Source organism: Orycteropus afer, unplaced genomic scaffold, assembly GCF_000298275.1.
Source record: "Orycteropus afer afer isolate SDZICR_OR568_19922 unplaced genomic scaffold, OryAfe1.0 scaffold00014, whole genome shotgun sequence".
In the NCBI taxonomy this organism is placed as follows: Eukaryota; Metazoa; Chordata; class Mammalia; order Tubulidentata; family Orycteropodidae; genus Orycteropus; species Orycteropus afer.
The window spans coordinates 3,824,175-3,835,993 of NW_006921601.1; the positions used below are offsets into that span (position 1 = coordinate 3,824,175).

An 11,819-nucleotide genomic window follows, 5' to 3' on the forward strand; every position below is an offset into this window, starting at 1 on the left:
AGTGGAACCCTGGTGGTGCAGTGGTTAAGAACCCACCACCCGCTCCATGGGAGGAAAATATAGTAGTCTGCTTCCATGCCATGAGTGATCGGCACTGTTCAGTGCATGTACTCCAGCATTTGTTCTAGACTAGTGCTTTTGTGTCATTTCCTGGCTCTCTGGAATTCCTTGACTTTAAGAACAGCTCAACCATAAATTCATTTTTTTTTAACCCAACATGTTATAGGTACTTTCTTAAAAGGAATTTTTCTGAATATTTAGTCTTTTGTATTCTATAAATCCCTATTATTTTAAAAAATAAATATAAAATTGCTTTCTCAACTCCTCACCCTCATTCCTCAAAATAGACTCTCTTAAGATTTTGAGTGTGCCATTACATTCACACTTTAAATGAAAAATTGATATCTTTAAATAGATGGATTTATAATGCCTAGTTATCCTGTCTCAGAACATGATCTAGCTCTTCATTTATTCATGTCTGTTTAAAATAAATGTACTTTAGGTGAAAGTTTACACAGCAGTTTAGTTTTCCTTTCAATAACTCATACACACATTGTTCCATGACATTGGTTGCATTCTCTGCAATGTGTTAGCACTTTCCCCATTTCTACCGGGGCTTCCTTGTTCTTATCTTCATTGTTTTTGGGCAAATGTTCCCCTTTTGGTTTCATATAGTTGATTGTTCTAAGGAGTACATTTCTCACAGCTGTTATTGTTTATTTATAGGCCAGTCTATTATTTAGTTCCACCACTCATCTGTCAGTTTATCGCACTACGGTGGCTTGTGTGTTGCTGTGAGGCTGGAGGCTATGCCATCGGTATTTCAAATACGAGCAGTATCACCCATAGTGGACAGGTTTCAGGGGAGCTTCCAGACTAAGACAGACTCAGAAAAAGTAAGGGGCCATTCACTTCTCAAGGAATTGGCCAGTGAAAACCTTATGATACACTGTCTGTTATATTACCGGAAAACTTTATGAATAGACCTGAAATTTTGTCTGATACTGTTCCAGAAGATGAGCCCCTGAAATGGGAAGGCCCTCAAAATATGACTGGGGAAGAGCTGTCTCCTTAGAGTAGAGTTGACCTTAATGATGTGGATGGAGTAAAGCTTTCAGGCCCCCATTTGTTGATGTGGCACGACTCAAAATGGAAAGAAACAGCTGCAAACATCCATTAATAATTGGAACATGGAACATAAGAAGCATGAATCAAGGAAAACGGGAAGTTTTCAAAAATGAAAAGCAGTTCAAACCCACCAGCCACTCCTTGGAAGGAAGGTTGAGCAATCTACTTCCTTAGTGATACCCCCTCAGAAACCCAAGGAGGGGTCACTATGAGTTGGATCTTTAGATTGATATCCTAGCGAGCTGAAATGGACAGGTTTTAGCCATTTTGAATAGACAACTATATGGTCTACTGTGCCAGGAATGACAAATTGAAGAGGAATGGCATGGCATTCATTGTCACAAAGAATGTTTCAAGATCTATGCTGAAGTACAATGTTGTCAGTGATAGAATAATATCTATATGCCTACAAAGGGAGACCAGTCACAACTACTGTTATTCAAGCATCGAGAGGAATAGGAATTCTCAAACACTTAATTGTGCTCATGAGGAACCTGTACATAGACCAGGAGGCCGTCTTTCAAACAGAACAAGGGGATACTGCATGGTTCAAAATCAGGAAAGGTGTGCATCAGGGTTTTGTCCTTTCACTGTACTAATCTGTATGCTGAGCAAATAATCCGAGAGGCTGGACTATATGAAGAAGAAGGTGGCATCGGGATTGGAAGAAGACTCATTAACAATCTGTGACATGCAGATGACATACCTTGTTTGCTGAAAGTGAGGATGACTGAAGCACTTACTGATGAAGATTAAAGATTACAATCTTCAGTATGGATTACACTTCAACATAGAACAAAAATCCTAACAACTGGATGAATAAGCGGCCTCACAATAAATGGAGAAAAGATTGAAATTGTCAAAGATTTCATAATAGTTGGTTCCATAATCATCACCAATGGACACAGGAGTCAAGAAATTAGACGATGTATTAGGCAAATCTGCTGCAAAAGACCTCTTTGAAGTGCTGAAGAGCAAAGATGTCTCTTTGAAGATTAAGATGCACCTAACCCAAGCCATGGCATTTTCAGTTACCTCATATGCATGTGAAAGCTGGACAATGAATAAGGAAGAGCAAAGAAGAGTTGATGCTTTTGAGTTGTGGTGTTAGCAAAGAATACTGAAAGTACCATGGACTGCCAGAAGAATGAACAAATCCATCCTGGAAGAAATGCAGCCAGGATGTTCCTTGGAAGCAAGAATAACCAGACTTCATCTCACCTACTTTGGTCATGTTGCCAGAAGGGACTATTCCCTGAAGAAGGATATCATGCTTGGTAAAGTGAAAGGTCAACGAAAAAGGGGAAGGACCTCAACAAGATGGATTGACACAGTGGCTGCATCGAAGGGCCCAAGTATAGCAAGGATTGTGAGGATGGCACAGGACTGGGCAGTGTTTTGTTCTGTTGTATATATGGTCACTATGAGTTGGAGACTACTTGATGGTACCTGACAACAACAACAACAAAATTATATATATACTATATATATTATATATGTTTATATGTGGTGAGCATATGTGTGTATGTACGGATAAAAAAAAAATGCCGTGGAGTTGGATCTGACTCATAATGACCCCTCCTTGGGTTTTTGAGGGGGTATAACTAAGGAAGTAGATTGCCCAACCTTCCTTCCAAGGAGTGGCTGGTGGGTTTTAATCGCCAGCCTTTGGTTAGCAGTCAAATGCCTTAGGCACTATGCCACCAGAGCTCCCATATGTATAGATAGATGTAGGTAGACAGTCATATCATCTGGAAATAATGGCTTTCTTTTATTTTTGCTTTCTAATAGGAAGTTGTACTTATTTTTATTTTTTATCTTCTTATATTGACTACAACTCATAACTTGAAAGTACTGATAAATAACTTTTTGTTGACTTTAATTTGAGTCAGAATCAACTTGATGGCAAATAACAACAATAATTTTCTTATCAATAAATAATAGATTAGCTATTGTTGATTGGAGAGTTATTTCTATGTTTTTTAATGTTAGGGTACTGGCTCAGTTTTCCTAGTTTTCTAATCATTTTCCTTAGAATAGTGTCGAATTTTGTTGAAAACACAATTGAGTTTTGGCCCTTTATCTGAATGCAGTTGTGGCACACACACGTGTATGTAGAGCTATGACATAAACATGGCCTCATGGGAGTCATATAGGCCACCCCATGCACCAAGTAGCTGGAGGTCTGAAATTCAGACCATGTGTTATCACAGAAAACTCTAGGGTTTACCTCAAATGGTTGTGTTGCAGTGAAATTTTGTTCAGCCAAATTCCATGGTCAGGATTGTTTGTGAAAAACAAAACAAAACAAACTTCATTTTGGTGAGACCTTCTTATATTCAGATGGAAGCTCAGGCTTCCACACTAACAGAACATGCTATTTTCCTGCTCCCCAGTGATGCCAGTGCCCCCTTTGCCCAGTGGAACACAGAGCGTGTATGTACATGGCTGGAGGATTTCGGCCTGGGTCAGTACGTGATCTTTGCCAGACAGTGGGTGACCTCTGGCCACACATTACTGACAGCTACCCCTCAGGACATGGAAAAGGTAAGGGCTGAACACCAGACAAGTTAGCTCCCATTTCTTCCCAAACCAATTCACCAAGAGGTGAGTTCCCACTTTCCCTTCCCCCAAATGCATACCTAGGAAAATGGAATAAAGAATGACAGAGGAGGCAGAAGTTCCCTCTGTAGCTACAGGTTTCCATCCCAGGGCACTGTGTAGAGCTCTGCTGTCACATTCTTGAGGTATCTTTATCACGACAGCATCCTCTGGGCCAGATTGCCTGGCTAAATTGCACATCTGGTCTTCTGTCTGCAATTTCAGGAGCTAGGAATTAAGCACCCTCTACACAGGAAGAAGCTGGTTTTAGCAGTGAAAGCCATCAACACCAAGCAGGAGGAGAAGTCTGCACTGCTAGACCACATTTGGGTAACACGTAAGTATGGGCATGTATGCGTTAAGTATGTTTCTTGCAGCTCCTAAGGGGAGAGTTTCCCTGTTGAATGGTGCCTCAAAGACTGCTGTCTCCTTGTAAAAGGCAGATGGATTACTGAACCATTATTTTTATTAGGAAATAAATCTGGAATCTCAAAATGATAATTTGCTGCCTTTATTTTTGCTTCCACATTCTTCCATTTTCATGAATCCTGCATACCTGTTTCTTCCCATTTCTGTAGGATGGCTTGATGATATTGGCCTACCCCAATACAAAGACCAATTTCATGAATCCAGAGTTGATGGACGAATGCTGCAATACTTAACTGTGGTGAGCATTTTTCCTTTAAATATTTCAGTTGTTCCTGTGAGCACTCAGCTCACACTGTACCCGTGGATGTCATTTACACCTGGTTCTACCTCCTCCCTCATATGCTTAAGACCTTGAAATGGTATCATTTGTTAATAAGAGGTTCCTAATAGTAAAGTGGAGTCCCTGGTGGTACAAATGGTTAAGGGCTGAGTTACTAGCCAGAAAGTTGGCAATGCAGTTCAAATTTACCCGGAGGCATCTAGGAAGAAAGGCCTGGCAGTCTACTTCCAAAAGATCAAAGCCATTGAAAACCCTATGGAGTGCAGTTCTACTCTGAAACACATGGGGTTGCCATGAGTCAAAATTGGCTCAGTGGCAACTGGTTAGTAGCAGAATACCAATTATTGTGGGAAAAGAAGCTGTTGGTATGTCTGTGTGCAGTTTCCTACAATGCAGTAGCCTTGTCTGTGTTTCGTCTGAGAAGGGAACTTAAAGGTCATTTTGTCACTCTCATAACTCTAGTTCATCAACCAAGACTTTCCTCTTCCAGAATGATCTACTCTTCTTAAAAGTCACCAGTCAACTACATCATCTCAGCATCAAATGTGCCATTCATGTGCTGCATGTCAACAAGTTCAACCCCCACTGTCTGCACCGGCGGCCAGCTGATGAGGTGAGGTCAGGACAGGACCTATTCAGATAGCTCTGAGCCAGGACACCTGAAGCATGATGTTAGAGAAAACAAGGATGACATCATCACAGAAGTGGCTACATTCTAGGCGCTGGTGCTTGGGATTCTTCCCCTTGCCAGTACTCTTCAGTTGCCTTATACTGATCAAAACACTCCTTTTTCCTGTACTTTGTACCCTGGGACAGCCCTATAATTTCAGCCCCTCACCCCCTTTGAAGAATTTGGAGCATAGGGATTTGGGGGTGAACACATGCTATGGGACAGAGGGCAGTAGCAGCAAGTCTTCAAAGGCATCATAATGAATAAAGGAGACAGTGCAAAAGAAATGGATGGAAAAAGAATAATGGATGTCAAAGTAGACAGAGGAGAGAAGAGCTAGAGAGGAAGGGATGGTAAAGGAGGCCATAAAGAGCTAGGCATTTCAGAGTAGACTTTCCTATTTTGTTTTTGTGGTAAAAACAAAATTAGCTGACCTCCAGACCCAGAAACTCAGGAGATCCATGAGAAGGTTTTGCTGGAGAAGAAACACTGTAGGCAAACATAGCCACCAAGATCCTGGAGAAGTCTCTGGTAATGTTCCATGAGCCTAGGAGTTCCCTGTGGGCCTTGAAGCTGAAGCGTTGTCCGTCACATTCTCTCTCCTCTGTTCTTGAGAACTAAGTCTAACCCTTCTATAAGATTAATTCAGCTCCTGAGAGATTAAAAACTCTTACTTCTTCCCTCTGTCTCCTCGTTTCTCCCTATTCACCAAATATGTTTTGAATGCCATTTACATGTCAGGCACAGTGCCGGGTATTTTGAAGACCATGATGCCACTTGAGGACACTTAGTTGTATTTTCACATGTGCTCCCCTAAATTTTTCATCCACACCCAGGAGATCATACATCTAGAACACACTCAACCCAGAACTAACAGTCGTTCTCAAAGTTCTGTTGAGTCACTGAATGAGTGATTATAAGCTGTCATTTATTAGTTGCAAAGATAACCTGAGAATTAGGGAGTGACAGGATCGTGGAACCAAATTTCTCAGTGTAGAAGATCCTGTAATTTTCAATAATTATGAGCTTTATTTTTTGGAAACTGAAAAGACTCTCAGGCAGATGGCCCTGGCTGGCCTGGGACATTAAGCCCTAGGGCCCTGGGATCTTCCTCTGTTGGTGAGGCTCAGTAGCCTGAGCCATCCTCATGTGGCAGATCAGATTAACCTAATCTCTTTACTCTCCCTCTCACAGAGTAATCTTTCTCCTTCAGAAGTTGTGCAGTGGTCCAACCACAGAGTGATGGAGTGGTTGCGATCTGTGGACCTGGCAGAGTATGCACCCAACCTTCGAGGGAGTGGTGTCCATGGAGGTCTCATTGTGAGTGACTCTTTGGTCTAGATGACTTGCACATACCTAATACCAGCTGGGTTATTCAGAAACTGATCTTAAGGGCTAGTTGTAAATCCTAGAAAAAGATGTTGATAGTTCATCTGAAACCCTTACGCAAATTAAAGTCTCAAAGTATTTTGATAATTTGCTATTGAGGATTAATATACTTAGGGAGAGGAGCTTTGGTGGTGCAGTAGTTAAGGCATTTAGCTGCTAACCAAAAGGTTGGTGGTGTGAACTCACCAGCTGCTCCATGGAAGGAAGATGAGGCAGTCTCCTTCTGTAAAGATTTACAGCCTTGGAAACCCAATGAGGGTCACTTTGAATCGGAATCGACTTAATGCCCATGAGTTTGGTTTTTTGGCTTTGTTGTTGTTGTTATGTGCCGTCGAGTCAAACCCGACTCATAGCGACCCCTCCTTGGGTTTCCGAGGCAGTATCACTACGGAAGTAGGATTGCCCAACCTTCCTTCCGAGGAGTGGCTGGTGGGTTTGAACCGCCAGCCATCTGGTTAGCAGACAAGTGTCTTAGCCACTATGCTACCAGAGCTCCCTTTTTGGCTTTATACTTATGGAAACAAGATGGCCTCTTGAAGTCCTTCCCTAGCAGACCCAGAGGTATTCCAGGTCAATGGGGTTGCATGATGATCAACTCTTAACAAAGCAGCTCCACCTGTCTCTAGAGGAAAACCATGGGAGGGGTTGTGGAAATGAGGGGGAGGCCATCACAATCATGCCTGTCATGATATAATCCTCATCATTCTTACCTGCTGAATGGCAAAGCCAGAGCGGAAATGAGGAGAGGTAGCTTGGATCTCATCTGGAGCAGGCTCTGGAAGACAGCCTAATAGAAGAGGTCACAGTTCTCTGCTGGTCTGTGAAAATGAGGTGGTCAGTGCTAGGTCTGCTCAGAGCCAGGCCTTATATCAGGTGGTGAAAGGGGAGTGAGCCTCAGAATGAGTGGATGAAGCCTTAGTGCTTGCCCTGGAGGTACCCAGCATTGCCTACCTGGAGCCATCTGTGGTCACCATTGTGTGTGGTTTCTTCCTAGATCTTGGAGCCACGCTTTACTGGGGACACACTGGCTATGCTCCTCAATATCCCACCACAAAAGACACTCCTCAGACGCCACCTAACCACCAAATTCAGTGCCTTGATTGGTCCTGAGGCTGAACAGGAAAAGCGAGATAAAATGACCTCTCCAGCCTACACACCACTGACTACCACAGCCAAAGTCCGGGTGAGTTCTGGACCCTTTCTGTGGTGGGCCCCAGGGTCTACTTCTGGTCCTCATGTTGTTCAGCAGCTGGTTCTGGGCCTGAAGCCAAACCACGGTATGCAGTCTGAATGAGGAACCTCTCTTGGCTCCTACTGTGAGGGTTTGGCCCCATTGTCTGTCTTTGTTCAGTCAGTTCCTTGTCAGCCAGTCTTGAGTCCAAGGAAGAAGATGCAGATTTCTTTACACAGAAATTATATGAAGGAAGCCCACCTAGATACTTATTGACTCAGAAACTGTATCTATTCTCAAGTGGCTAGGAGTACATATTCTACCATGATGCTGCTGTCACTCATCTTGCAAAGCTGATGAGTCACCCAATCTGGGTTCCTATGAGTCAGGCCCATCGGTGTGCCGCAGGGCCATGGAGTCTTGGTCAGTACTGTCCTGCTCACACACGGAGTGCTCCAGTTGGCAGCAGGCACATTTGTCTTGTGCTGAGGTGGCCAGCAGCCACAGTCAAGAGGTTCTGAGGTTGTCCCAGCACCACCACCATAGGGTGGAGCTCTCAGAATCTCACAAAGCCTATTAGACCTGCCTGAGCCACACTGTCTTTAGGACACATCCTTCCCAGGCTACAGTCTGGCCTCCCTCAGGGCCTCTGCTCTGACCTGCAGCCCTCAAAGCCACAGCCCTGAATTTCTGGAGGCCAGCCTGCCCCTGTCCCCAGCAGAGCTTTGATGCCTCAGGTCCAGCTACAGCTCATGCAGGGACCTCCTTCCCCAAGGAGCAGGATAGGAAGTACTCTGGGGGTGATGGGTAGGGGGAGATAATCAGAATCCTCACTGGCTAAAGCTAGGGTATGGAGGAAGGCCGGGCTAGGACTGTCCAGTGTGGCTTTCCAGGCACTGGATACTGTGAGAGGAAGGAAGGTGCTCCCCATGTGGTGCAAGCATCTCTGGACTCAGCCTCTAGTGTAGACTGCAGCATCCTCTAGGAACTCCCAGGCTATTTGGAAAAATAAGAAAATCACTGGTAGGGCAGCAGGGCATGAATTTCAGTCACAAGATTTTGGAGGAGCTACAGTTCTTGTTCAAGATGAGTTGTCTGTTGGCCTGTCCCCATCTTACAGTGGAGACTGCTTATAGGTAATCTTTTGTTAAGATTTTTCGTAGAAACAGTTTTCCTTATCCTTTTCCTCTTGCCTACTCTTAAATGTATTGTCAGTCATATTTGCATACTGGCTTGGTCATGTCTTTTCATAATCTTGCATTTTCTGTGTTTTAGCCAAGGAAACTAGGATTTTCACATTTTGGAAACATAAGAAAAAAGAAGTTTGATGAATCAACAGACTACATTTGCCCAATGGAGCCCAACGATAGTGCTGGTGATGGGCACAGTGTCTACAGTGGCTACCGGTGCACTGACCTTCTCAATGCCCCAGAACTAGACGGGCTGGATCAGGTGGGGCAGATTAGCTGATGCCCTGGCCACCTGCTTTGTCTGTGCACCTGAAAACTCACAATAATACCGTGTGTGTCACCATATAACTACACCTCACCCCTTGCCTATGTGCATGACTTGCAGAGAACATTCCAGCAATTGTGTACCCTTGGACCATTCCTGAGAGTGACCAGGATATGGAGTTGCACCTTTGCTAATGGGCCAGGCTCTGGGGACTGTTGTCAAAAGTGGACTCAGAAGGAAAGACACTTAAAGATGCATTTTACATTTTTAGTAATTCTTAATGTCCATCTTCAGCACCAGTGGGAATTCATGAACTTGGACACATGTCCAAAAACCATGGACAATGCCAAGAGGCTTAGTTCTCAGGCACCTTCCCTATGCTTCATCTGAGGGAAAAATCTCAAGTGCCTTAGGTCTGTGTGTCACGGAGTCTTAGCTGAGATAAAGGAACAAACAGCAGGGATTTCTGTTACAGTGACAATGTGATTGTGTTGTGCCTTAATGCAGAGGTGGCCACATCTTTGTGATAATAAAAACAATATTTATGCAGAAAGCAAACATTGCAACATATCCTTAATCTTGTTGAAGGAGAAAAGAGCTGGGCACAGTTACAGATGGAGACATACTCATTGCATTGAGCCTGGTCCTAGTCAAGTATACACTCAAGATTTGCCATGAGTCATGGACAAGGCAGATGAAGCAAGAAAGGACCTCATATCCTTTAGATACACTGCTTTGTGCCCCTCTGCTTCACAGAGGGAACCTTGTGTCTCACATACATCCTGATTATAAATCACATCTGTTGTGCAAATCCCAGATTTATTTTCCACTTCAGCATCATGAGCCACCTAGTGAAGGAGATGATTGGGAGACAGGAAGGACCATCTTGCTGGAAAGACCCTCTGTTCTTTTGTGCATTTTGACAGCTTTGCTTTTACTGAGCTGGTGGTGCCCACGGTCACACAGGGGCTAGTCTGTGTTGGATGAGCTGAAACAGACCTGTGCTGCTGACCTGGAGGCTGGCTGACTGATAATGGCTCCTCCAGATGGCTCCTGTTTGACCACAGACTGTGAGACAGACACACCTTGCTAGGCTGTGTTCCTACTCATGGTTTCCAGTTTACTCCAGGGTAGCTTTTAGGTCCACTGGATCCTCTGGGCCTTATCTTCAGAGGAATAAGAACAGTGCCATAACTGATGGCTGGGACAGGGCTACCACACAGGTGGGCACTCTGATTCTGCCCAAGTGGAGGTGACACGAAGGTCTGTTCTCAAGCAGGTTCAGGCACGGTGGAGGCCACAGACTCTGATGAAGTCCAGCCAGCAAGAGATATGGGCATAAGTTCATGGCTGGTGTCTGATCCTGGTACTCAGGGTTGCTGAGTGACAGGTGTTCTACAAAGCTGATACCTGGGCGTTGCACATGTAGAACCACAGTCAGGGCAGGCTTCATCCTTTTGTGTCCTGGTGGGAGGATCTCTGCATGTGCCTCTTTTCAAGTCCTGCATGCAATTGTTTTGCCACTAACTCTGTGCAGCCTCAAGCAAGACCTGTTCCCTTCGTGGGCCCAATTTTCGCACCTGTAAAATGAAGGGTTGTACTTGATGTCCTCAGACGATGCTTCCAAATCTACAGTGTCTACTCAGGTTTAGGAACGAAGGAGCAAACCAGCATTACCTGAGCAGGAGGTGGGGTTGGGGGTGGGAGACTCCTTGGAAGTGAAAGTACTCCATCAGCAGCTCCCTGCGAATGCCCACGTATACTTGGGCATCAGTATCTGGGTCAGCCCATTCAGCATGCTAGAGGCCTTCATCCCTGCTGCACTCTGCTCTAGGAAACAGCTGGAACACTGAACATGTGCAGAAGGGCTGCTTCTGAAGGGCATGCTTGTGCCCTGCTCCTGTGCCCCCAAGTGCCTGAGTAGCCTCCGAGAGAGAAAGCATATGCTTGTGTGGGACACTGGAAGCTCTGCCTTTCTACAGGGACAGAAGCAGCATGTTCTTTGTCCATCTGTCCCTGCTCTGGCCTGATCCACTCCTTGGCCCTCTCCTGGGGAGAAAACCAGGTCCAAGCAGGACAGGACTTGCATGCTGTGTCTGCATATCACAACCTGAGCCCATATGTGCTGACTGGGCTGCTGCCCATTTTACAGATGGTACCTTCGGAAGGCACTGTGACGCAGATAGGGCTCCTCTCTCAAGACATTCACCGCCTCACGGTAGGACTCCAATTCTCTCTCCACAGTAAGACAGGTGCCATGGAGGCCCAGGGAGTTTGGTGTGATGGTACACAAGGCTTGGGGCATTGCTACCACTACTACAGAGCCTGTATCATCATCACCTCCGCTCAAGGGGAGAGCTAAGTATGGTGCTGGTACTTGAGGCCAAAGCCTGAGCCCAAGCTTGCCCCTGAGGGAAAAATAAGCCCAAAGGCCTTCTCTGCAGGCATGCTGCAGGGCCTTGAGCCACTAAGGGCTTTGAAGAGTCGTGAGCCTTAGCAGAGGCCAGCTATAGGGTACTATATCTCATCATCTCTTCCCAGTCTAGGAATTGGTGTGGGAATCAAGATGCTTAGCAGCTCTGGGTCACCTGCCTCATCAGCCCAAAGCTAGGCCTCATCTCTGATCACAGGGACCTGGTTCTGCCTTCTCTGTCTATAATATGAGCACATTGCCTCTGATTTGGCAAGTGTCACAG

The 11,819-nt window shown here is 45.0% G+C and overlaps 1 protein-coding gene across 1 annotated transcript in view; it reads left to right on the forward strand.

The window, feature by feature from the left end:
* PPFIBP2 (PPFIA binding protein 2) overlaps window positions 1-11,504 on the forward strand; it is a 138,757-nt gene extending 127,253 nt beyond the window's left edge. The window contains 9 exon segments of the mRNA XM_007954702.2: window positions 3,525-3,675; window positions 3,955-4,066; window positions 4,308-4,396; window positions 4,929-5,051; window positions 6,303-6,428; window positions 7,492-7,680; window positions 8,944-9,120; window positions 11,276-11,359; window positions 11,361-11,504. Coding sequence (XP_007952893.2) covers window positions 3,525-3,675; window positions 3,955-4,066; window positions 4,308-4,396; window positions 4,929-5,051; window positions 6,303-6,428; window positions 7,492-7,680; window positions 8,944-9,120; window positions 11,276-11,359; window positions 11,361-11,504 — 1,195 coding nt within the window.
* The last annotated feature ends 315 nt before the right edge of the window (window positions 11,505-11,819 follow it).